Consider the following 27749-nt stretch of genomic DNA (forward strand, 5'->3'; position numbering starts at 1 on the left):
TCTCAGACACGACCGAGATCCCAACATTCCCATGGCAGAGTATAATAGTTAGCATAGCAGTACTGTTAACACATTTGGAATCATCACCTGAGGATGAGAAACTTTGTAACATAGTTAACCAAAATCTCAAAACTGTATAGACACATTCAACATTAACTAACACCAGTCCAAAGTCTTAACACCCACCCAAGCATTTTCACCAGGGCAGGGATGCCTCCAGATTTGAAGATAGCCAGCAACCCTTCACGATGGTGAGACAGGTTATGTAGAGTTCCAGCAGTGCAGCGTGCGGTCTCCACATCATTTGTATTCTGCATGGTACGGACAATAGCAGATACCATCTGAGGAGAACGCATAATGGCATGGCGAGAGGCTTCTTTTTTTGACAGCTGATGAACCATCACAGCAGCTTTGTTTACTACAACCTAAAACAGAAGTGGGGAAGGGTGAAAAGAAAAGTCAATATACAATAATCAGACCTGGAGAGTTCAAGGTTGTAAGCTTTACATTACCATCATATGGTTAGAAGAATTTAGAAAATAGTACTGGCATTAACCTCAGATGTAAAATTGCTTTAGTCACTAAACCTAGTCGTTGAGACCTGCTAAATATTTAGACTGATAGGCCTTATGACTATTGAGGCTCAAGACTTGTTAATTGTGCTATACAAGTTCCTCTACCTGGTCCTCATCATTGAGCAGTTTTGTCAGTTCTGGGATAGCACGAGTAGCCAGTTCTGCATCATCCTGGTAGTTGATTAGGTTAACAACAGCATGTTTCAGCATCTGTGATGGTTCAGCCAAGCGCTGCACATTGGTTGGGTGAGCAGCATCAAACTGTGTTGACGGGATCTGCATGCCTTCATCCAGTGTTTCAGGAAACATGGCAGCACGAACCCTCTGGGCTCTCGTCATAGCATACTGTCCATCAATATCTAATAAACAGGACAAGATAATCAGAAAAGATGCAAACCAAAAACATATTAATCAGTTAAATATAACTATGAATGTCACTATATTCAAGACTAATGAAAAGCATCAAGGGAAGCGACATTCCTCCATATACAAACTAGGGGAAAATCAATCAGCATCATAGACACAATGCAGCACAAACTATTAACTACTAACATATTCCAATTTACTACTGTATTCCAAGTACAGGGCTGATAAACAGATGATATAAACATTTTTTATAAAGTATTTAAAAATCAGAAACTTACCAGTTACTTGCTCTGGTGTGAAGGACTGAGAGAAACCTTGCTCCCATTCATATAGCACTTGACTGGTATCCACTTCTTCCTCTTCTGGGTTGCCCTTTCCACTCAGTGAAGGGGCTGTAGTCGTGGCTCCAGAGTGAATACCTGAATCCAAGTACGACTGCTGCTGCCAGTGACTGACCTGGGCTTTACGGTCTGGCTCCATCGCCATGTCCAGCTCCATCAAATCAGCTATTGCCAGGGAAAAAAGGCCAGAAATTGAGTTTTTAAGATGCATTAATTTATTCAACAACATGCAGCCTTTAGTTCTACCTATCAGGTCAGTCAGAGCATCTCCAGCAATGGAAACTTTTTCACCTCTCCTGATCTACTATTGTCTCGAGTCGCCCAAGGATCTGGCCCTTTACCCTCTCCTCTTCCCTGCCTGCATGCTGCCCCTTGGTGGCATTATCTGAAATTATGAGGTGAGCTTCCACCTGTACACTGATGACATGCACATCTACTTCTCCACCACCTTTATACCTTGCCTGCATCGTCAAGACTGCTTGTCTGACATCTGTCTTGGATAAGACACAATTTCTTCCAGATTAGGAAGACTGAAGACATCACCTTTTGCCGTGTCACAAACTTTGTTCACTTGTAACCAATTCAATCCGTCCTTCATTAGAACTAAATCACACAGCAAGTTCAGCATCAATTTCCAAGCCCTTATATTCCATCAAAAAGATCGCCTACTGCCAACTCCATTGCATTGCCCAATTCTGCCTTGCCAGTCAGTCACTGAACAATCAACCACATCTTTATCATTTCTAGACTCCACTATTCCAATGCTCTCAGCAGCCTCCCATTTTCTACCCAACATAAACTTTAAGCTCACATTAAATGTATTATAAGCGCATGTTGCAATTTTCTTCCATTTTTTTCATTTCAAATCCATCCACGCCATTTTTCTGGTCAAACTGCTTCCAAATCTTCAAATAGTGTCACTAGAGTTGGTACACAGTACATCAATACCCTAGTGTCTCACCACATGGCAAACTGACTATGGTACATTCTAATATTCTCCCAAGTGGATATTCTTTGTAGTCTCATGAACTAGCTAGATAAAAAGTCAATGAATCTACTCTATTTGGCCAGATTCCCCTCTACAGACTAGAGGTTTGAAAAGACTGCATGCATGTGCCCAAAGCAATATTTCAAAATACTGAGCAGAGCACAAACATTTTAACATTAGAGTAAAATAAAATGTGAGCTGTGTTAGTTTTGGCTGTGTAGCACTTGTTACCTTGTCAAGATCAGTATTCTGAATGTGGTTGGGGTGCACAGACTGAAACAGCGTTTCTGCCTACAATATGACCCAGTTTCCCAGGAAACATGGCACTCTGACTACTATAGGCTCCAGCAGATCAGCCTAAAATTATTAAGTCCTCACCAGAGGTCATGTTAAGCAAAAATAGAAAGGTTCACTTCATGTACACCAATATGCACATACAAACCTCAATTTGCTTTCATCTGTGTCAAGGCCTATAGAAATATTGAACGTCTAGGGTTAGAAGAACTGCTAAGAAAACGATACTTAAGAAATACTGTACCTGAGGTAGTCATCTCTTCAGTTCAATTCAGCCTCAACAGTCCTTTAACCTCCAATACCTAAAAGAAAGACGACAACAGATTAAATTCAAACAAAATTAGCATTAAACAATACTAAAATCATCAACTATTCAAATTATCAACAGCACAGCTAGAATTCTTGGAATATACAAGCACATCAGTGGAGATAAATGCTAAATCACTTTAGGATATCATTCCAAATCATCACCTCTTTCCTTAAGCTTTAATTGAGGAAAAATTCAGGAAACAGTTAATTATTTTATACACCAACACTGCGTAACGCTCAAATTTACATAAAATTGCATTAGTTTTAAATACAATGGAGCCTCATAAGGCTACCAGGTGAGCAAAAATTCCCTTTAATACATTGTAGAAGTTCAGAAGAATTGAGCGTGATGGTTGGTTTCTTTAAATCTGCCATACACAGCAGCATATATCATACACTGTTAAACATACATCGATATTAAATACAGCATGAATTTTTAAAAACCTTGACTGCATATGTTCTGTTCTGTGGGGTGGGGGTGGAGAAACAAGTATAATCTCAGTGAACATTTAAAGTTTTGAAACAAATTTAGAATGCAATCAAGTCCTAGGCTCCTACGACAAAGCAACTAAAATACACCACAGACCCAAGAAGGCTTGATGAACTTCCTAGCAAAGTGCTAAACTAGTCATCCAGCACTAATGGATCCCACGTTTACTGATGGGCTATATAATCTGCTATTTGGCCTTCAAACAGCTGAAAAAGTGTTGCCCTGGCCTTGCAATAATGTGAAGGATTAAGGGATAACATGTCTCTAATTTTGATTAACAGGAATAAGTTATATTAAAATTGTAAATTTAGCATAAAGGTAGCAATATAACTAAGACAGACTGACAAAACCAAAATATACCCATTCCAGCTAACCCTCCAATCCTTTAAGTAAACCCAGGTGCAGAAGTAGCCACACAGAAAAATGCTGGACTAAATGGCTCCTGCCCATCTCCATACAGACATTGTTCCCAGTAGGAGTTACAAACCTTCATTTTTCTCTTTCTCCCACTATCCCAACTGTCAAGTTACATGCACTCTGCTGAATGGCAAATATATTAAGTAGATCCTATTGCTGTAGAATCCAGCCCACAATATGTAACAGGTTAGCTTCTACACCCACAGGAAAGTTTTCTCCAATTTAAATGCACCATTAGGATTCAGTTTTGGGTGCATTCCCCACTGGCAATATCAAGCTAGTCATGCCAGCAGGCATTCTAAACAAACATGCCAATTAACAGGAACCAGAGTTTTTCACCTAAGTTCTAAAACATGATGTGTCTGATTTTAGCTGTCCTGTCATTGTCCAGAAAATAATTTATCTTTTAAAGAAAACTAATTGCAGCTTTATCTGGCTACTCCATTTGCCAATCTGTGCCATGGTGAAACAAATACATATCAGCATGAGCCAAGTATATAACTGCCATATTACACACTTCCAATCCCAAGGTGGCACTGCAACATTGCTATGTTTCTCTTGTGGTATCACAGGACAAAGAATGATACAGCTGAAAGCAGTCATATATATTTGACTGTTCATTGCTAGGAATGTGTTCAAACTTCTATCACCATGACCTTGACATTTGACTGCTGCCATGATTCTACCATACACGTGATAATTAGCTTTGCCTTAACTGGCACTTCATTGACAAATGCTATCCCCTTTACAAAGCACCCTGAGTTAACCGTATGCCTCTCCGCAGATGCTGTCAGACCTGCTGAGCTTTTCCGGGTATTTTTATTTTTGTTATCCTGCTTTACTTCATGACTTAATCTCGAGGAAGAAATCCCAATGTTCAAGGGCTGTTCAAACACAACTAGCCAAAAGTGAGTAAAAAGTCCAATGTTTTAGTCAAACTTATCTTTATTTTAAAAAAATCATTGAGATATGGACACCCCAGCATTTATTGCCCATCCCTAACTGCCCCTGAGCAAGCAGTGGTAAACTACAATGGCTTGCTAGGCTATTTCAGAGGGCAGTCACCAATCAACCACATTGCTATGCATCCAGAGTCACATGTAGACCAGATAAGGACAGATTTCCTGCCTTGAAAGACAGTTGGGAACCAGACGGGTTTTTAAATGACAATCTGATAGTTTCAATTTTATTATTAATGAGACTAGTATTCTATTCCAGATTTATTAAATAACTGAATTCAAATTCCACCAGCTTCTTCCATGGTGGAATTTGAACTCATTCTTCTGGAATATTAATCTGGGCCTATGAATTACTAGTCCAGTAACAATACCACTATTCTTCTCTGCTCATATAGTCAATTCTTAAAAATAAAATTCATGCTTCCTCTTCAACAAGCACCGAGACTGTGCAACTAAGAAACCCCACCAACAGAACAGCTGAAGAAACTTGGCATCAGCTGTTTCAATAGTTACAACTGCTCCTCAGGATGTCTTTATTTACAGTATAATGAATAACTGCTAGGCTCCAGAATTTGAAACAATGCACAAGACGATAACTCAGTATAATCAACCTTTTTTTAAAGAAAAAAATGAAAGCCCAATCTGTTTTAAGAGGTAGCCAGAATATCACAAATTTTAAAGTGAGTTGGGAGGTGTCCATCTCAGCAAGCTGCAATGAAGGGTTCACAGCCGTGGGTGAGCTCCAGGGGCCATGAGTTGGGATTTGGTTGGGGGGGAGGGGGGAGGGAGGGAGAGAGAGAGAGAGAGAGAGAGATCGATCTGTGGCAACAGCAAATGGTCAGCAGTATTTGCCTAATATAGGTGGCACTCTATTGTCTTGCATCATGTGAATGACAGGCACAGCACTTAAATCAAAACTATGAAATTAACACTTGTTGGCAACAGTCATATTTTAATATTCATCAATAGGCATGAGTCATATGCCGAGTTTGCTCTTACACTGCCCCTCCCCAACACTTTTTCTCTTTGCAAACAGTTTACACCATGGGCGACAGCAATCTCCCCACCATCCACCTTTCTCTCCAGGCAACTACTTTTCACATGAGCCTTTACAGCAAAGGGGCTACACACAGAACCACACACCTCATGTACTCTTTTCAGAAAGGTTCACTGGGTAGCAATCCAAAATAGAAACCTGACTGATTTTTCCTTTATCTAGCCCCGACAACAGTAGGGCCTAGGCATGCTGCCAGCCGCAATCAGATTACTAAATAGAGACTAGAAACTATCACAAGTGCCTCACTATTCCCATACAGCTCAGTAAGACAGTATTGTATTTGTCCACCAAGCCACTGGAGAATTCACTGATCTATATTCAATTGTCATTGAACCTAAATCACTCACTAAGGAAGGTGTCAAATGCAGTAACTTGTAACATGCTGGGTCTGCCCATCTCAGCTCAAGGTACCACACATAAGGCTACTTAAGATAAGAGCCCATGGCAGTATACTGGATAGAGGATTGGCTAACTAATAGAAGACAAGAGTTGTGATAAAGGGGGCATTTTCAGGATGGCAACTGGTAACCGGTGCCACAGGGATCAGTGCTGGGGCCTCAATTATTTACAATATATATTAATGACTTAGATGAGGGAAGTGAATGTATTATCGCCAAGTTTGCGGATGACACAAAAAGAGGTGGGAAGGTAAGTGGTGAGGGTGACAAGAGTCTACAGAGGGATATAGACAGGTTAAATGAGTGGGCAAAAACTTGGCAAATCGAATATACTGTGGGAAAATGTGAGGTTATACACCTTGGCAGGAAAAATAGAGCAGCTGAATATTATATAAATGGAGAAAGATTGCAGAAGGCTGCAACACAGAAGGATTTGGGAGTCCTTGTGCATGAATCACAAAGAGCTAACATACAAGTTCAACAGGTAATAGAGAAGGCAAATGGAATGTTGGCCTTTATTTCAAAGAGAATGGAATATAAAAATAGGGAAGTCTTGCTAAAACTATAGAAGGCACTAGTTAGACTAGACCACAACTAGAATACTGTGAAGACTTTTGGTCCCCTTATCTAAGCATTATCTGGCATTGGGGGCAGTCCAGAGAAGTTTCACTAGGTTGATCCCAGGTATGGAGGGATTTTCTTATGAGGAGAGGTTGAGTAGGTTGAGCCTGTATTCATTGGAGTTTAGAAGAATGAGGGGGCGACCTTATTGAAATATAAGATTCTTAGGGGGCTTGACAGGGTAGATGCTGAGAGGTTGTTTCCTCTTGTGGGAGAGTCTAGGGCCAGAGGGCATAATCTCTGAGTAAGGGGGTGCCCATTTAAAACAGAGATGAGGAGGAATTTCTTCTCTCGGAGGGTAGTCAATCTGTGGAATTCTTTACTGCACAGGGCAATAGAGGCTTAGATAGACAGATTTTTAATCAGTATGGGAATCAAGGGTTATGGAGAAAAGGCAGGAAAGTGGAGTTGGGGATTATCAGCCATGATCTCATTGAATGTTGGAACAGACTCAATGGGCCAAAAGGCCTACTTCTGCTCCTACACCTTATGGTCTTATCTGCTGCTGGAACCTTCATCTATGACCTTGTTAGCTCTAGATTTAACTATTCCAACACACTACTGCTGATCAGCTACCACATTCTAGTTGCCATAAACCCAAAGTAATCCAAAGTACTTCTGTCATTGCCCTTACTTGCACCAAGCCCTGTTCAACATTATCTGTGCTCCCAGTCAAGCAACACCTCAGATGTACAGTTCAGTTTTCAAATCCCCCCGTGGCTTCATACCTCATTATTTCTAATCTCTTCCAGCCCTACAACCCTCCAACACATTTGTGCTCCTCCAACACTGGCCTCAAACATCTTGGATTTTAGTCACTCCTCCATTGGTACCTGCCCAACCTAAAGCACTGGAAATCCCTCCTACTTTATGATTCTCCATTAACTCTTTGACCAAGCTTTTGGTCACCTGCCCTAATATCTCATTGTATGTGTCAAATTTGTTGTAACAACATTCCTCAAGTGTCTTGGGATGTTTTCCCATGTTAAAGGCACTGGATAAATGCAAGATGTTGATGTGGGGGTGGGAAATGGGAAGAAAATTTAGGAAAGGAAGGCAAACTCTTGCACAGGAAATGGGTCCACAACCAAAACATCAACCTATCCATACACTTATCTGTAATACGGAAGTATCTCTATACTGCTGTCCATTTGCCGACTCCCACAGCAGGGAGCCACATAAAGGTGAAACTGCTAGAATGTTTTAGCAGCAGAAATTCCCATTTTCCCCACTGTGTTATTGTCATCCACATTTCAGTTGATATGATGATTCTCATTACATCACCCAAACCTTTACTGCAAACTCAACTCACTAGTTAAAAGATCATGGCACTCAGTGAAGCTAGTTCACAGGAGAACCAACTACGTACCTAAATGTAACTTCTCGAAAGATGTGTAAGCTCATGTCATGCAAAATTGTAAAGCATGCAGACTCATCCTTCAGTCCTCAAAGTTAGGCAGCACTACCGCACTATTTAATGAATTATACACAAGTCCGTGGATGTTTTCTTTCTTGTGATTTACACCCAGGTTCTATATTCCAATCCTATAAATTTGTTTAAAAATACTGTTCACCCTCCGAAATAGGCTTCCCAAGATGGATGCCTATTTTGTTTTTCTCTATTGCCCCGTTTTTCAGGGCTCAACTGCCTTTTGCTTGGTTTCCAGTATTTGAGTTGGAAAGCAGTTCAGTTGTTAAAGCATTCATTGTACAGTTAGCATTTACACAGTAAGGGCTTTCAATACCAAACTGCTGGCTTCATACCACAGGGCTGGGAAACCAACGAAGAGAAGGCAGACGGCCAAGGGGCTTAGAAAAGAGTAACATTAAAGCCACTACAACGTTTTAGGGTAGGGGCAATGAGGGTGGGTCACTGAAACTGAAGGAGGACGAAAGGGACAGGCCCAGAAAAGCAAGAACAGCAGCACCATATAATCTGAAATTTACATAGAAACAAAGCAAGCCGGTCAGCCCCTCAAACCTATTTAATCACGGTTGATCTGTATCACCCTCTATCTGCCCACTTCGTTCCAAAACTTTTTTATCTGCACATAAAAATCTGTTTTGAAATTTTCCATTACCTAGCCTCAACAACATTTTGGGGAGGGAGTTGCAGATTTCGACTTGCTGTGAAAACAATGCTAAGCATGAGTGTCTGGGTTAGTTTGTGCTACTGAAACCCAGGTTGCAATGTAGAAGCAGCTTACATTTTACAGCACTGTTCGCACAAAAGCCACAACTGCAGTTAACTTTTCTTTCAGAAACTCTTCTCTAAAAAAAAACTCTCAAGAATTGCAATGGCAAACAAAAAACCCATTTACACGTGGTCCTCCCCTTTTTTATATAAAGGATCACAACTAATAAAGGAACTTAACTATAAAATAAATTAACAAAACAAGGAAACTTCATAAAACAAAATCGTGTGACTGGCATCTGTAAGAAACTCCATTCTTTGTGCAGCCACCAGTTAGAGGCCTTAAATTGACACCACACCCTCTTTACAGCCACCTGGGTGCAGGCAAGATTGCAAAGGCAGGCTCAGTCCTGCTGGAAATTGTTTGCATTTTCTGTTTCTATTACATAGTTTCCACCCTCTTATAATTAGCTGTACACATTCAGGAAGTAGTTATAGTTCAAGGCAAGCACACCACCTTCTTCTGTCATTCTGCAGATCAGATGAGCACTTAACAAACCAAGGGAGGGTAAGGAGTTAAACACCAACAAAAGCTCAATAGGAAATGAATGCAAATATTCATTAACCATGGTACTTGCTGATGTCTGACTCTGAGCAGGACAAAGGAACACATTAAATAGTGATTAACAAGGATGTCCTGGAGGTCCATCATTTCACACCACATTTTAACTAATAGACTAGCAGCCTGACACCAGCCTCATACACATCAACCTGGCACTTTTAAAATCTACACATGAAACGAGGCAATCCTTAGATTGGAGGGGGGGGAAAAAACTTTTCTGGATTTAAAAGTAAGGATGTGGGCCCAGAATGTCTAGCATTTCAAAACTTCACCCTTTAAAGCTACTTGCATATTTTGTCATGCCTATGCAAATGCAGCTAACTCTGTGCATTTTCATGGCTCTACATTTTGGCAATTTGGCTAGGAGCACTGATATTAGCCATGCAAACACCAACTTTGCACTCCCATGATCCAAGCTATAGAAGCTCAATGTAAAACCACCTACAGAAGAGACAGATCCTGGGCCTGTGACAGGCCTGAGTAGGGTAGTATTAGAGTGGGCTATAATTGGCTTCAGTGTCCACATTGAGAACAAAAAAACACCACCACACCCACAAATTACTATTCAGTGACTCCTGCCTGAACATTGTGTGGACGCCCTGCAACAAGTAGGATCAGGTCAATTGTATTACCTGGAAAAACTCAGCAGGTCTGGCAGCATCGGTGGAGATGAGTTGACGTTTCGAGTCCTCATGACCCTTCAGCCTTCTTTTCTTCTCCGCCGATGCTGCCAGACCTGCTGTGTTTTTCTAGGTAATTCTGTTTTTGTTTTGGATTTCCAGCATCCGCAGTAGTTTTTTGTTTTTATCTCAGGTCAATTGTGGTGCCCCAATACAATAAAATAATTTGCCAACATTCTTGGTCAAACCTTAAAGAACAACAACACTTGGACACCATTCATATAAACCCAAGTCCTTCTAAATCTATTAAGCTGGTTTACACATTACCCCACAAACAACTATTGCCTCCAGGAATTGAAGAAAATCAGAGATATGGTTCAAAAAGCTAAGAACTGGGCAGCATTTTGCCACATTTTAAACTGCTGACCACAATGTGTATTGATATGGCACCTTTAAAGTAGATAGTATCTCAGGGTAAAAACAAAAAGCTAAAAGCTACTGCGGATGTTGGAAATCCAAAACAAAAACAGAATTACCTGGAAAAACTCAGCAGGTCTGGCAGCATCGGTGGAGAAGAAATCAGTTAACATTTCGAGTCTTCATGACCCTTCGGCAGAACATCTAGATATCACCAAGAGATTCATGACTGCAAGGGCGTGCCAATGATAGCGAAGCTGGGTAATGCTGTGGTAGTCGTTAGGAATTCACTTCTAGGTTGAACAGTTACCTTGTTCAGAGTAATCAAGATGGAGTATGAAATGAGCACAAATTTTTTAGCAACAAACAAAATGATAGTTTCAGCCTTCAGTATCAGAGGATAGCATTGGAAAGTGTGCCTTGTTGGCAGGGCACATGCCAGCCTAAAGAGCTTTGAACAGGAAGTTGCACAAGAGATGACACTCTCATTCCAAGGGCCTTTTGACAAGAGAGGTCTGTTTAGAGATTGGAGGGAGCGCCAGAATAAGGCTGGCTTTTGAGAAGAAAGTTGTGACCATTTTAAAAGAAAAGGGATCATGCAATACTGGAAAACACTGGGGTCAGGAATTGTAGTTGAGAGATCAGGATTGGGATGAATGAGGAATCATGGGACCAGATGTTGAGTCTCATAGGCTTGGGAAATTGATAAAAGCTGCAAACTGAGAAGATCAGGTTTAGGATGAAGATGTGGCTTTGAGCTGGCCAAAGGTTTTGGGTGAGAGGAGGGTTAAGGTTGGAAGGATACACCCATGTACATGGTCTCAGTCTTGGTGAGGATACCCAATGCACTCCAAGTCTGTGGTTCTTAGGCATAAGAATGCTAGTTGGGAAAACTGTGCCACATTTCACAACTAGGTTAATGGGACGATATACAGTTGTGGTCTGACAGGTTGGGGACAGAGAAAAAGAGGTTGAGTATGAATTGGCAAAAGAGCTGAGGAAACTATTTTCTCAGTGGCAAAAGGCAAGGATAATGGGAACTGTAGGTTCCATCAAAAAGTTCCAGCAAAAGGGAAGCTAACATGGCTGAAGTCAGGTGATTAATCACAGGACACAAGCAGCAAGATAAAGAATATCTTACCATGGGGACTTGGGATAATAGCAATGACAAGGAACTGAATAAAAGGTGGAAGGAATAGAGTGAGAGATATCCAAAAAGAGTAAAGGGGACTTGAACTGCACTGTCCCACAGCAGCTGGAACTCAGAGCCAACTTTAAATTTGCCATTGTTATTCAAGGCTCCATCAAGTAGCTCACCTCCAAAGGAAAAATCACTACAGAGCGATGTAATTTCTGCTTTCTGTTTCTACAAAGCACTGACTGAACTCTCCATTTCAACCACAGAACTGATTTAGCTCACCAACACAGGATGCAATACAGACACACAAGACTTCCTACCACAGACCACAGGAAATAAAATTAGGTGAGGTGTAAAGAGTCTAATAGACTGATGCACAGTGGCAGACTAAAGCTGGGGACATGTATTTTATCTAGTATTAAATGAATAAATTATTGTCCATGTCAAAACCACAAGAAGTGACAGTTAACACTTCAAATCAAGTAGGTAATGGCTGAATCAGAAGGAACCATTAAAACGTCCATTATTCTTCAGACTCAAATGCTGTCAAGCATGTAACAGATTTCTTCAGACAGAATAGATGAAAACAGGAATTCTAGCTTCTACATCTCATCAGTAGAATTCCACAGAAAATCTATCACCAAAAAGGTAATTGTCAGAATTGCAGCAGACAAACAAATTATAGCGGATGTTGGAAATCGGAAATAAAAGCAGAAAAGGCTGGAACTACTCAGCATGTCTGGCAGCATCTATGGAAAAACAGTTAACATTTCAGGTCGATGACCCTTCATCAGAATGGATGAAAGATCATCGACTTGAAACGTGAAACATCACGTGTTTTTTTTCTCGCCACAGATGCTGCCAGACCTCCAAAGTATTTCCAGCATTTTGTTTTTATTGCAGAAGACAGATTCTAACTTTTTTTTTCTCTTTCCAACTAATGCTGGCTTACAATTCCACAGGTGCTTGGAAGTCTGGTACCTTACAAAAGCAACCATTCTTACAAGTCCAGACAGCAAGTTTTGGCAGCCTTTCAACTGTCAGAGAATCACAGCCAAAACCATCCCTCTCCTCTCCCAACATTCATTAATTTGCACCTACGAGCAGTTTCAATCCTTCCAATACCAGAGGTGAGGTGAACAGTGGTGCTCCAAGTGCTACCCCAAGGTCTGCTAACTCAGTATAGACCAGGAATTGAAATGGTGATCTTCCTGTTTAGTATGGCTCAGTATTACAAGCTCTAAAAGGTAGCATTATTTCTAAGAATCCACACGTGAAATTATGATCGACTTAAAAAAGCAGCTGATAACCTGAATTTATTCACTTGAGCACAATGTTTCTATTGCTTATTGCTTCCAACATGCCCCTTGCAGTAAATACATACGTCCAAAAAGACAATTACTATGCATATTCATCTTGCTTCAGTATGCATTAAAACGGACTGGAACATTAAATTAAAGCAATTAAAACACAAAGTTTAACTAAAAGATTTGTTTCAGGGCCTTTCTTTTGAAGATCAAGCAAAGCCACAAAGGATGCTTTCTCATTTGATATTTTACAAACATCTCAAAACATTTATAAAAGATTTCCTTACATTCCCTAGATCCCTTTCCCCCAAAACTGCCAGCATTCAATTGGCTTAAGATAGCCATCCATACACAAAAAAGTTTGAAACAAAAATTCTGCAAGATCAAGGATCTAGTTCCTCAGATGAGACTGTTGCTTTTGTGCTTAAAGTCATGTTCAGAACTTAATTCCAACATCACTAATCACGCTGGCCTCAATATTACAATAGTTTCTATTAATATAGCACCTTTAACATAGTGAAAAATCCCAAGGGGCTTCACAGGAGAGTTATAAAACAGAATTTGGCACTGAGTTACCGATTAGGGCAAATGACCAAAAACATGGTTGAAAAGGTAGCTTTTGAGGGGTGCCTTAAAGATGGTAAGGGAATAACAGAGGTGGAGATGCTTAGGGAAGGAATATTAGAGCTTATGGCCTTGTCAGCTGAAGTCATGGGCCATAATGGTGGAACGATTAAAACTGGGGATGCTCAATAGGCCAAAATTTAAGCAGCACAGGGGAGGTAGTGTTGATGCTACAGTAATATTTAAAAGCAATGAGATTTAAAATGAAGGCATTGCTTAACCAGGAGCCAATGTATGTCAGCAAGCACGGGTGGAATGGCTGAATGGAACTCTGAGTTCGGACACAGGCAGAGTTTCGAATTACCTCAAGTTTTATGAAGGGTAGAACTTGAGGCCAGCAGAGGTCCACTGCAACAGTCAAGTCTACATGTAACAGACATGACTATGGGTTTCAGTACATGAGCTGAAACACTGGTGGAATTGGCAATGTTACAGATGAAAACAGGTGGTCATAGCGACAACATGGATGTGTGGACTGAAGCTCTTATAGTGGTTACGTACAGTCTGGTTCAGCCTCAATTGCCAGGCAGGATGGTATTGGTAGCTAGGGGATGAGTGTTTATGACAGGGATGGAAAACAATGGCTTTAGTCTTCCTAATTTTTAGTTGGGAGGACATTTCTGCTCATCTGGTACTGGATACAGGACATGCACTAGCGATTTAAAGATAGTGGAAGGGTCGAGAGCGGTGGTGATGAGGGACAGTTGGGTGTCATCAGCATACATGTAGAAATTGATGCTGTGCTTTCAGATGATTTCACCAAGGGCAACATGTCGATGAGAAATCACAATTACTTCATCACAGGAACACAGGTTACACCAGCTATTATTCCAACACCTCTATTGAAAAAGCCAGCCCTCATCCTTTGTATCTCTGGGATATTTCACTCCACTTTTTTTAAAACATGGTCAGGTTTGGATTGTCTAATCAATGAAACTAAATATCTGGTTTCACTTTGAGCAGTTGTGAACTCTGCTACACAAAATCGCTCCACACCCCTATGAGTCAATCTTCCCAAGACCAATGTAGATATAATTTCAACATCACGTCACTCTCTCGACAAATGTTAATCAGCCATTCAAAATCACTGCCTATTTAGCAGACCTTAGTCATAGCTGCACTAGAGTAGTTGTATATTCAAATTAGATTAAAAAGACGAAAAGCTTAGTTTCCAAAATAAACTCCCAGCTAAAATTATGCCTTACTGAAGATTATGTGAAACACTGTTCTAGTACTTCGAACTTCACTAAGAGCAAACAAAATCACCGCAGTACAGAGTTAACTTTGCCAAGTATTTTCTGCAAATACTCTTTCTGCAGTGAATCAAAAGTGCTCTGAAAGTTGGTAATTCACCCCGTAGGCTTACACAAAAGGAAACGGCACATGAGAACTGCAAACATAATAGTCTCAGGCCCAGATTAGTCATCTTCCTCAGGAAAGGAGGGAGAAGACAGGAGCTCCCAGGTTACACGTCCACTCAATTTCCTGAAAGAATCAGACAGTCAGTACCAGCAGGACTATACATCAGTACCAGTCAGAATAGAGCATCAATACAATTTATAATATCCCCTTCACATGACACTGCTGCCAAGATGAGAAAACCAACAAACATAAATTCAGGGTATTACCAGATGCAAACACTGTTCTACAACAGTAGAAGCACATTACCCAATGACAGGTTTTCCTACACATCAGCTTGCTTCATGGACACATCTCCAGAATCTTGCTACCAGAGTCAAAATGGTACTGTAGTAATAAATGAAAATCCAGACTAATGCAGATTGTACTTCTTCCAAGATTCTTTGTTGGTTAGGCAAATATTCCAAAACCATGTTAAAAAGTGCTGTGCAGTCCACGAATTTAGCCAATCAGGTTACAGAAAACCAATTATCCTAGTGTAATTAATCTGAATCACATTACTATGCTAGCAGTTCAGTCATGCCAAAGCAAGCCCAACTTGGGCCCCAGTGACCCAAAGATGAACTCAGACGAAAAAAAGTACCAGCTTAATTTCATTTTAGGTCATTTACTTGAGAATCTTGGAAAACCTTTCATTCTAAAGGACTTTAAACAAATGCACTAATGCAAAACCCACAAAAACAGTCTTTTACAAATAGGTCTGGCAGAAGTCAATGTACTTAATCTTAGCAAATGCAGCTGGACACTAACATGCATTTTAGATTTCTGTCAGTATGACTATGAAAGTAAAATTGGTGATCATTATTGCATTTAGGGAATAGGTTTAGGCTTGCAAAATTAATCTCAGCTAACTTCTGCAGTTGTGATAAAAACATCAATTGTCATAAAAATTAATGTGGCAATTGTGGAATGGAAATGTTGGGTTACAAAAAGCTCTGTTGTTCAAAGCATCGTCTCTTACAGCCTACCTAAAAAGATTTCCTTCCTGTTTTTCCCCAGGTGGTCGATGGTGCAGGAACAGGTGAGGGGGAGATAAAAAAAGAGGTTGTTGGTCAAGCAGCAAAATGGCTTGTCACATGAACGTGAAAATTTGGGAGGGATGGGGCATGGGTAGAGAGGATGGGGGTTATGGTGTTATCTTTCTCGGTTGAATAATCAGGCAAGAATTCCAGGTCAGGTAGGTGTAATGGAGATGGGGCTGAATGTGACAAAGCAGATAGGAGAGCGATTCTTAAATGGGAGTTTTTTAAAAATCAAGCAATTAAAAAAAGTAAATTGTATCATCCTTATCTATAAGCAATCTGCAGAAGTCTTTACACAGTTTCCAAATGTGTAACAGGAATGACTCACTTATTTCAGGTGCAAGAATTTGCTAACAATGCCATAAAGAGCTCCTGACTAATTCTATTCTCAAGAATGCAACACCTTCTGGCTAGTAAAATGTCTTGAAAGAATGGCTAAATTAAGTATTCAGAATACACACAATCTTGCTTCTAAAAAATATAAATGCTCAGTGTAGGCTGTCATTTAACTTGCAAGGCCACAGCACAATGCTATGAGTTGGTACTGTTCAGTCCATGTTATGCTCGACAAACACTCGTTTCAAACCTGTATCTGAAATATGAAAAGCTTAATGATGCCAAACAATGAGACAGAGATCTGCATAAACCTCAACTTCAGATCAGATTTTCTAAAATTGACAACTAATACTTTAACAACGCAAAGAATAAACACCCACTAAGACTGGAGTCACATTAACAAGCTCTTTATTGCCTGAGCTAGGGATAAGGGATAGAAAGACCACAAAAAAAAATCAAAGTTAAAACAAAGCACTAAGGGGAAAATAAATCTGCAAGGATTTACTAAGCCATACAGATGAATCTGGATCATAGTGCAGGCTTGTGAACTAAACAACTTTTCCTTCCAAGTTCTCACTCATTTCCTTTCTTTCCCTTCCTCTAAATTAATTAGTTACAATTACTCAGCCTTAAGAATCAGTAGACACCTGAATTCTAGTTACTCTATGCATTCCGGATTCTTAAATCAGGTCTTGCTATACCAGTCCAGAATGTCATTTTGACTTTCTACTTTAAAAAGCTACTTTCTTCAACGCAAGACATCAGTCTTCACAAGGTTTCAACAATTTGAAAGCATCTTACTTCCAAATAATTTCCTACCCCTCCTGAAGACATTTATTTGTTCATACTGGACATGATTCTTTGAACACACTAGCCTCCCGGCAACTTGCCATTCTCTCTTTATACATCGACCCAGAGAGCTTACAGGTTGTAAAACTTATAGGAGTGATCCTGTCCTCACTCCATAAGGCCATGCAAAATTCTAGCAGTAGTGTGAGCAGCAAAGTCCAGTTGATTTTTCTGATGGCCTGGGAGCAAGCTGCTGGTTGATGTCACCTAACTCAGCACAGACCAGGAATCAAAGCTGGACTTTACTGCATGCAGTTCTCATTGAAACATATGAAACAAAATTCAGACAGGGATGAAAAGACTGGGTGCAGGGATGATATCTCCTCTGGCTGGGGTTCTCAGGGTACTGGGTAGACCATTTAGGACTGAGACGAGGAGAAACTTCTTCACTCAGAATGGTGAATCGATGGAATTCTCTACCACAGAAGGCTGTGGGGGGGGGGGGGGGGTGGGGGCAGTATGGGGAGAGCACAGGATTACAGCATTGAGATAAAGGATCAGCCATGATCATGTTGAATGGCGGAGCAGGCTTGAAGGGCCGAATGACCTACTCCTCCTCCTATTTTCTATGTTTTATGTTTCTAAGTTCCACAATATGCACAATTCTCAACTAAGCCACCAGCATAGCAGATCCATTACATGAAGATTCAAAATAACTGCCACATTAAACACATACAAAAACATGAGTACCATTTCTAATCTCCTCCAGATCTACCATCCCCTCCGCCACCAAGATTTTCGGCACTCCTCCAATTCTGGGCTCTTGCATATCCCCAATTTTAATTGCTTTCAAAAAAAACATTGGTCGTCACGCTTTCAGCTGTGTCCCCCAAGTTCTAGAGTTCCCTACCACCCCACCATACTGCCTCTGCTCACTTAAGTAACCTCTTTAAACCTGCCTTTGATCCAAGTTTTTGTTCAGCTGTCCCAACATCACATTGTTTACAGCCTTGGGGCCATATCCGATCCAGATATGAGCATCCACCCACACATCTGCACCATTACTAAGACCACCTCTGTAACATCTCCTAACTCTGCCCCGCTTCAACTCATTCTGCTTCATTCCTGTTACCTCAAGACTTGACTATTCCAATGCACTCTTGGCCACCTTCTACATTCTACCCAAAACTCTGCTGTTCATGATCTCACACAAGTCCTATTCACCCATGACCCTTGTATTCACTGACCTACATTAGCTCCTAGTTAAGCAATGCCTTGATTTTAAAATTCTCACCCTTGTTTTCAAATCACTGCCTGGCCTGATTCCCTGCCATTTCTAAACACCCCCACCCTACTAGCAAGTCCTTGAGCTGCCGAGGCCCTAAACCGGAATTCCTTCCCTATAACCACCCCTCCTCTCTACCCCACTTCCTTTCTTTAAGGTGCTCTTAAAACCGACTTATGGCCATATTTATTACTACACTATCTGCCCGTGTGGCGTGGCATCAAATTTTGCCTGTGTTCAACTTTACATTAAGATGCTATTAAACACAAGCAGTTGTGTGGCTGTATCTAACTACGCTCCTGTAAGTCCCTTGGGATGTTTTATTATGCAAAAAGTGTTATATAAATGCAAGTAATTGTCACAAAAAATACTGTAGCCACCTACAATCTACTGCTGAGACAGATAAAAAAATTTACTCCAATCTGTTACATTAGACTTTAATTGTAGTTTTCATGCCACAGCTGGGATAACTGGGTGATCCAACAATCTTTTAACTCTTGAGATCTGGGTTTGATTACTGGCCTGAATTATATTTTCTCTTCCTCTACTTTACTCCTCCTTGAGCAGTATCAATGGCCAGAATGGAGAATCTGGGCCCAAACACAAACACTCAAACGTACCATTTACTGCAATTCAGGTACAGCCACAGCTAGCAGGAAATAGAAAAGTTGTAACCAATAGGAAAGCTTTTCTGAAGGCAGAGGTACCTTTACTGTTCATCTTCCAGGTTAGAAAAAACAAGCTGCAATTCCAGTAGCAACACCCCTGATCTCAAGTATGCTATTAAAAAAACAAAAAAGTCTGCTTACTGCTTCAGTTGACCTTTAGGACAGAAAGCCAAACATGTTCTAACATGGTAGGCGATAGTTATTAAAAATTAGCATTGGAACCAGTCACCACCCAGAAATTAGTCTGCCCACAGAACACATCATGGTAGATGAACTAGAAATTGATTCCCAAGAAACTTTGCAATATGGTTTTGTAGGTTCTGATGGACTGAGTTCAACCTTAGCCAGCTCCTTCAGGAGTGCTGAAAATGTCCACAAAAAAAGGGAACCAAAACATATCAGGCATATTTAAGCAGCCAAATTAAACAGAGGGATGGGTACCTATCATGGTTGCAATCATATTTAGGGAGATATTTACAGCTTTACTGGAAAAAAATCTCAATCATTATCTTTGTGTCAAGAGTAGACAAACTTTTATAAGGCAAGGTAGATGCTTCCTCTCCATCTCTAGCCCACCTCTTCTCCTGCCCTCTTCCTTCCTGAAATCACAGAAAGATGCCAACAGGCCAAAGCTTCTGCACAAGAAACATTATGACATATCATCAACAACTGGTTCCAGAGTGACAGTGCCATAGAACAGAAATGTCCAACCTCCTGCTCATGAAGCCATATAAATACTGTGGCTACAAGAGGTCAGAGGTTAGGAATCGTGCGATAAGTAACTCACCTCCTGACTCCTCAAAGCCTATCCACTATCTCCAAGGCACAAGTCAGGAATGTGATGGAATACTCCCCACTTGCCTGGATGAGTGCAGCTCCTACAACACTGAAGAAGCTGGACACCATCCAAGACAAAGCAGTCTGCTTGATTGGCACCACATCCACAAACATTCACTCCCTCCACCACCAACGCACAGTAGCAGCAGTGTGTGCCATCTACAAGATGCACTGCAGGAATTCACCAAGGCTCCTTCGACAGGAATTCACCAAGGCTCCTTCCAAACCCACGACCACTACCACCTAGAAGGACAAGGGCAGCAGATAAATGGGAACACCACCACTTGTAAGTTCCCCTCCAAGTCACTCGCCATCCTGGCTTGGAAATATATCGCCGTTCCTTCACTGTCGCTGGGTCAAAATCCTGGAACTCCCTCCCCAACAGCACTGTGGGCGTACCTACACCACATGGACTGCAGCGGTTCAAGAAGGCAGCTCAGCACCACCTTCTCAAGGGCAACTAGGGATGGGCAATAAATGCTGGCCCAGCAAAGCCCACATCCCATGAATGAATAATAATTTTTTTTTAAATGGCCTTCATTTTCGAGACAATGCAGTTCTATTTGAACAAACGTTTACTTTCTAGTTGTCCTGACTGAATTTTGAAGTTCTGAACATTTGCAAAAGGCTATTTTCAATTCACTGTGCTTAAATTCTAAAATCAGAACTAAACCATTAACATTGGCAGCACATTAATGGAAACTTAAAATTAAACTCTGCTGCCCTTGATGTTGCATACCTATGGAACCAACTGAGACAAAAGCTTCGACACCCATTAGAGCAGATCCCCTGCCTGCAATGGTGCAGGAGAAAATTCTTACAAGTACAGGTAGAGTTACCATTTTAATACATTTATCTGACATTTAACAAAGTGCCAGCCCAGGCACAATGGGCCAAAAGGCATCTTTCTGTGCTGAATCATTGGTGTACTCAATTTAATAACTCTCATCTGTTTAGAACATCCCAAATGCACTTCCATTAATTACTTTTGAGCTTCTGGGCATTTAGAGTTAACAGTCATATGCTTTTTTTTGTTGAACACAACATGTAACTTTGCAATGACTGTCAACCAGCCATGCCTCCCTCAGCAACACCTCAAGTCAGCCAGCAGCCAAGAACCAACATCCTGCTTTAACATTACTGAATTTTCAGTCTTCAGAGCACCTTCAAGCTATTCATTCCGGGTTCCCCTCAGCTCCTATAAAAGTAATTAAAATGTACTACAAAAATAAAAGGGTTTGGTATCCGACTATTTGTACCATTTTCCAAAGCTTGTCGTCATTACTCCTTCACACATATGGAATTCATTTAACAAACTTCAAAGAACCAGCAGTCTCCACACACCTCACCCTAACCACTACAGCTGCATTCTTTCCAATATACCATACTGATTGCATTTGTAGGACCACAACTTTAAAAGACAATCTTTTGCTGGTGTTGGCACGAGTGTAAAAATTCTTCGAAATAAAGTAGGCATTGTACAGAGACCAACTTTGCAGCCTTTTATACATAGCAAAGCAGGGAACCATTATTAAAATGAACTAAAAGCCAATCATGGTTGAATTTGAAATCTATTTAAAAACTCTACTGTAAGGCAGCCTGGTTACAAAATGCAGCACACTACAGCCCAATTCTATATTATTTTAATAAAATGCAGGAAAATCAAACTAGCAAGCACAGGGCCACTGTACCTGCATTCCATAATTTTACTATGCCTCCACCTTTCCAGTTGCTTGCTTAACTGGAAGAAAAAGTACACCAGGATTTGAATCAATCCTGGATTCTTGCAGTTTCTCCATAACATCAGGGGACAGAAATGGGACCACTGCAAGGGTCAGAAAGTTAAGTTTACATCACAAAGTCCATGTCCTGTGAACTACTGCTCCACATACAAGCAAAATATTCAACCATCCTGTTCACACCACACAAGGCTCCTGAAAACTAATCCAATTGGACTCAATTCATTCAAGTAATTAATTCTGACAGATATATACACATCATAAACACCTCTTTTATACATAGCAGATAAAGAACTGTAAATGGCTAGAAATGCTGGTTCAGCTTCCAACAGGGAAATGGGTTAATATTTTAGGTATGTTCACTTAGAATGATGGTCCTGTTCTGCCAAACTCAAAGTTACACTTTTTCTCAGACGCTCGAAGACTGGCTGTATAGTTGAAAGTAATTCAGCTTTTCATTTGATGGATTATGCCAATTCTCGACCCAATAACCCTGACTCACGTCAAAATGTTCCACACAGCTACCATAGTTCACATATTTTAGATTGCTGGCACAGACGAACAAGCTTCCTTCCCATTACAAAAGGGAACCAGAATGGGTTATATAAAATAAGTAACATGGAACTACTCTAAACCACTGAAGATCGAATCCTGCTTAAAACTCTCTCAGAACCATCCAACAAATGTTGGTCATTTATGCTGGCACAGCTAAGGTCAAATTCAAATACTTTCATATTTTTCAACAAATACACTGTCTCGCTTAAAAAAAAGACTGGTTGCAAAACATTTGGAGTTTCACGAATAAATTTGAAAGATGCTATACAAATAGCAAAAAAGTGGAAATACTCAACATGTGTGCAGAGAAATGTTTTAAGTTGGGGGCAAGAGTTAGGAACATATAGACCCAAAGCTGAAGCATCAAAACTTGTCTGTTCTCTCCACAAATGCTTACTAATGTGATGTTTCCCAACATTTCTGTTTGCTATTTTTAACATTTTTTTTTGCTTATACCACATAAACACAGTTACTTTGTACTTTATGTAGGCAAACACGGCATTCAGTTGACACGCAACAAGACTCCACAAGCAGTAATTATATGAATGCTTGTTGAGGGAACATTGCCTTGGGATCTACCATCCAAATCAACCATAGGAACAGGCAAATTGGCATTGTTTTAACATTTCTTCCAAAGAAAAACGTAGCCTCCCTAGGTGCATCACCGAAGTCTCAGTCTAGATTATATACTTTCCGGTTAGATTCTGAAGAATACCAGTAAGGTGGACAAAAGCCTTTTGTCTGAATAAATGTTACATTAATTCCCATCTTCAAATCTAGTTAAAATCTTTCCCTTCCAGCATTTAAACAGGGAACTGGTTACTTGGACAGATTACTAGAGTGGTTTGCTTCATTCTGGCTAAATAAATCCACACAGAAGACAGGTTTACCAGGCTAGAATCTTTAAGTTTACAATAAAGTAAAAATGCGCTATTTGTATCAAAAATCTCAATGCCCAGCTACATTCAGGAATTGAGTGGTAGATACAAACATGTGCAAGACTTTAACTCCCTTCCACCCCTAACCACCCTTCCCCAAAGCCATTTGTTACTGTTGGCTGAAACTTCGCAAAAGGTGACTCAATTTTGCGAAAACATACACAGTTAATCACTAACTGAATTCCAGTAAACCAACATTTGGATTAACAGAGCTCCTATAAGCTTTGCATTTCAGCACAAACACAAACTCTGCTACAAAGCAAGCAGTACGGCCAGTGAAGAACACAATCGGGAACACTACTCAATTTTTTTCAACCGTTCACTTATTTAGAACGGAAATATTTTTCTTATACATAGTAGATATGCCATAACAAAAACGCTAACATCCTGGTGGAAAATGCATTACATGATGTGGTACAAAGTCTCACTGATCAAAAAGATTCAATTTTCCACTCAAGACTAGCTAATGTTAAATGGAGTGAGCTACCGTCAACACCATTGACTAGGAAGCAAAAAAAGGACAGTCTAGGACTCCTACTTGCTTTTCAATAAACATATGCACAGGGAGGGTCAAGCTGAACAGTCAAATCCTTCTCTGCTCTCCTTTTTCTTTAGTATTAGACAGTCACCCAGTATAGTACTGTACTGATGGCCAGCAGCCATCGAACTGCGGTCCAATTGGAGCCACAGTGTTCAAGAAAGGAGAGATAAGGGGATAATTATCAGAATACAAATGCTAACTTAACATCTTTAAATTCCTTTATCCTTTCCAAATATCTACACTTGCTAGTACAGACACAGACAGAACAGCCACAATAAAATTCAATTTTCAAAACTGTACAAAACACAGCAAAAGAATAAAATTTGCACACCATTACCTCTTTTAGTTAAACTCATGAAAAGAACACTGATTATTCAAAACATACAACTCACTTTCAATAGATGTCGCAATTTTCATGATACTACAGCTGAAGTCAACTGTTTTCGGATGGTGTAAATGCCTATCTATTTTATGTATTTTTACTGAAAGCTCCATTTCATTCATAAAAATCCAAGGCAAGCAAACAAAACGTGGTTTTAAATTACAAGCAATGGAAGTCATCATATATCAAAGTGCAACTTGGATTTGTGATCGAAGGGCTGCCCTTACATTGCCAGATTCTACCATCCAGTTTCTCAGCTTCTCACATTGGTTAAATAAATGTAACTGAAAAAAATCCAAAGGGTTTCAAACATTACAGGTCCATGATTCAAGAATCGCAATTACTGAAGGTGACCCATTGTGGCAACAAAACCTGGTTAGGCCAATATACCTTAATACACACCAACCAAAATAAAGATATTCTTTGAATTAATAATGAGGCAAGAGTACAAACAAATCAGCCATTGGTATGTAAAGTTCATCTAACTAATTCCTCAAATGCCCCAAAACATAACAGTACACATTAAAAATCCATAAAATAAATTCTGTGACATTATAAATAGCCTGGTACTACATAAAAGAAATCAGCTATTAATAAGTTACAACAGAAGTAGCATACGAAAGTCTAAAATACATTAAACCTGTAAAGAAAACCTAGTGTAGAAACTCAAACAGAACAAACAGCTTTTATGTTGAGCCAATTGTTTAAAGTGAACTCTATACAAAACTATATATTTAAAATACAAACGTTAAATCATGACCACTGACCCTGTGACTAAAGGCAAATTTCATTTTTATTATGGGATGCTGGAACTTAATCTCAGGGCTGAATTCTGAGATTGCATCCATTTTCCAGGAAATTTGAACACTAAATACAGCAAGCATACTAACAGTACTGCGCTAAAAGATTTTGTCACTGTCACACAAGAAACAACATTTGGTCCAAGCCATTCACATTTTAATTTTAAATTAAATGCACAACCAAATTCAAGCCAAATTGTCTAGTGCTGAATATCATTCTTTCCCTTCTGTTCAACTGCAAAGCAATAAAGTGCCTCAATTTCCCATTTAAACTTTATCAAGTCATAAGGCTCACGTTTCCATATGCCCCATCTTTCCTAATTTTTATTCACAACTGTAACTAATGCCTCTTAAATAAATAAACAAACTTGGAAACCATACAAACAAACTTACATCCTGAGTTTCATAAATTCGTAGGGCATTGATACTAAGACCCAGGATTTAAACAAACATGAACACTGACTCTTCTTATCACATTTAAATCAATTGCCACAACCACAGACAATTTAAGGAAGGCACTAGGTTTTAATATTAAACGTAAAACAACCCATAATTGTTGCAGTCATGGTCAAATTAAACTTCCACTTACTACCGGCAAAACCACCCTCCGAACATAAAACCTGAGGCGACAGAAGAAAGCCTACGTATCACAGGAAAGCTCAAAGAAACACTACACAACAAAATAGATACTTTTAAAAGTTGTTCTTGCTTATGTACATGTATTGCAGTTTGAGCCCCAGTCAAAGCAGGTTCATGCTTTTGAAGCTGTATTTGCATCAGCTTATTTGTTCCTGCCCCCTTCATGAGGTAAATAGATAACCTCTTTACTCACCCTCTGCTTAAAAAACTATATTTCAGTAGAACATAAATCGCTCTATTCGTCTATCACTCAAACCATTTCTTCTTTCAGTGAAAATCTCTTAAAATGCAAATCCCTGACTGCTCGATGACCTGCTACTCATTTGATTGTTAATGAACAAGACCCCAAGTTTTGTCCCATTTCACCAATTTTCTCCTACTAAGGCCCACAAGACTCTGGGAATAATTTAATTTCTCAACTTTCCCCCAGCATGCATCCACTCATATCGTGCATTTGGATATTGGGAAGCTCCCAACCCCAGAGCCAGAAATCAAACCACTACCATTAGACCTGTAATAAACCTGCTGCACAATCTCACCCACCAGAACAGGTATACACACCCCCACCTACCCACACCACAGCAGCATCAAAAAGCTAGTCTGTACATATGCTGACCCCTCTCCCTTCCAGCCTGGGTTAACATCACGTCAACCCCCCCCTTTCCCTCAAAGCATGAGTAAACAGCCCCCTCACCCTCAGGGTAAACGCTCTCCCCAACCCACCTACCAGGGTAAATACCCTCCCTAGGCAAATACTCTGCCCCTTCTCTGTACCAAGGGGAGGGAGGGGGAGGTGCAAATGCTCTGCCCGCCTGACCCCACCCCACCAGGGGCAAATGCTTTGCACCCCCCCCTCCCACACTGGGGCCAAATTCTCTGCTTCCCAACCAGGGGTCAAATACTCTCCCCCACCCTCCCCGGGGGTAAATGCCCCCCTCCCCGGGGGTGGGGTAAATACTCGCTCCCCTCTTCCCCCCCCCCACAAACCCTTCCCCGGAGGGGTGGGGGGTAAACATTCTCGTCACCCCCCCCTCCCACCCCCAGGGTGCCACGTTGCTTGGGGAGTTAATCGACTTTTTTTGATGTTTAATCCTGCGAGCGGGAGGCGGGCGGGATCTGGACGGTCCCCCCGCCGCCCCCCCCCCCCCCCCCCCTCCCCTTCCTTCATCTCCCCCTCAGGGGGAGCCTAACCACCAGGGAATGGGGGTCGGCGGAGGGGTCGCTGGTGAGGGAGGCCGGCCGGCCGGCCGGCTTCACTCTCTCCTCCCGCCGCCGCCACCGCTGCTGAAGGACGGGGCTCCAAACTCGGTGGTGGCGGCGGCCGCTCCGGCTCGAATGCTCGGGTTTATAGGGGAGGGAGGGACGGACGGACGGGTTAAAAGACTCGGATTTACTTTTTTGTGTTCTAAAAAAAATGATTTTTTTTTTTTTACCTTCTCCCCTCGGTCCGGTCTGACAGCGGCTCCCTCCCTCCCTCAGTGCTCCGTGTGTATATATGTGTGTCTCTCTCCCTCTTTCCCAGCTCCACCTCCGCCGCCGCCAGCCACTCCGATCAAAATGGCGACCGGCACCAGCTCCGCCTTTTAAAGAGGCGGCGGCGCGTGAGGAAGGGGAGTGCCCCTCCGCCAGCGGCAAATAGTGCGGCGCTCTCCAAGCCAACACCTGGCAGGAGGAACGAGGGGAGAGGGAGAGGGGAAAAAAAAGGGAGGGGGGGGGGGAGGAAACAATAAAAACTTCCCCCAAACCTTAGTCACACGCAGCGCGTAAAGATTCATTTTAAAAACATCTATTTTTTTTTTTGCCAACACGGCCTGGAGTTGGGTTGACTTTGCTGTGTTTTTGTGTCTGATGAGGAAAATCTATCATTACCAATTCCCCCCCACTAAACAAAGTCTTTTCTCCTCTTCCCCCTTTCCCCCAGGCCCGGACCTCCGCGGAGGGATACCGCCTGGGTACCGCGGCCACAACACCTTGTGGTCTGGGAGCTGCAAGTAGCAGTTCAGCACAGTAACTTTGCAACTCCAGCTCCCTATTGCACAGCCTCCTTTCAATTATATGTGGTTTTTTTTTTCTTTCGCTCATACTCTGCGTGCATTCTAAATGTGTGTTTATGTTTTTTTTT

The 27749-nt window shown here is 41.1% G+C and overlaps 1 protein-coding gene across 1 annotated transcript in view; it reads right to left on the bottom strand.

Annotated features, from left to right (window-relative positions):
- The window catches only part of ctnnb1 (catenin (cadherin-associated protein), beta 1), a 35473-nt gene extending 8292 nt beyond the window's left edge, over window positions 1-27181 (bottom strand). Inside the window, exons 1-5 of the mRNA XM_078539601.1 lie at window positions 27061-27181; window positions 2809-2866; window positions 1220-1447; window positions 681-934; window positions 187-425 (exon numbers count right to left, since the gene is read on the bottom strand). Of these exons, the coding sequence (XP_078395727.1) occupies window positions 187-425; window positions 681-934; window positions 1220-1447; window positions 2809-2821 (734 nt within the window). The 5' untranslated portion in view covers window positions 2822-2866; window positions 27061-27181. The remainder of the gene's footprint in view (window positions 1-186; window positions 426-680; window positions 935-1219; window positions 1448-2808; window positions 2867-27060) is intronic.
- Window positions 27182-27749: the final 568 nt, after the last annotated feature.

This window comes from Cetorhinus maximus, chromosome 3, assembly GCF_964194155.1.
Source record: "Cetorhinus maximus chromosome 3, sCetMax3.hap1.1, whole genome shotgun sequence".
Lineage (NCBI taxonomy): Eukaryota > Metazoa > Chordata > Chondrichthyes > Lamniformes > Cetorhinidae > Cetorhinus > Cetorhinus maximus.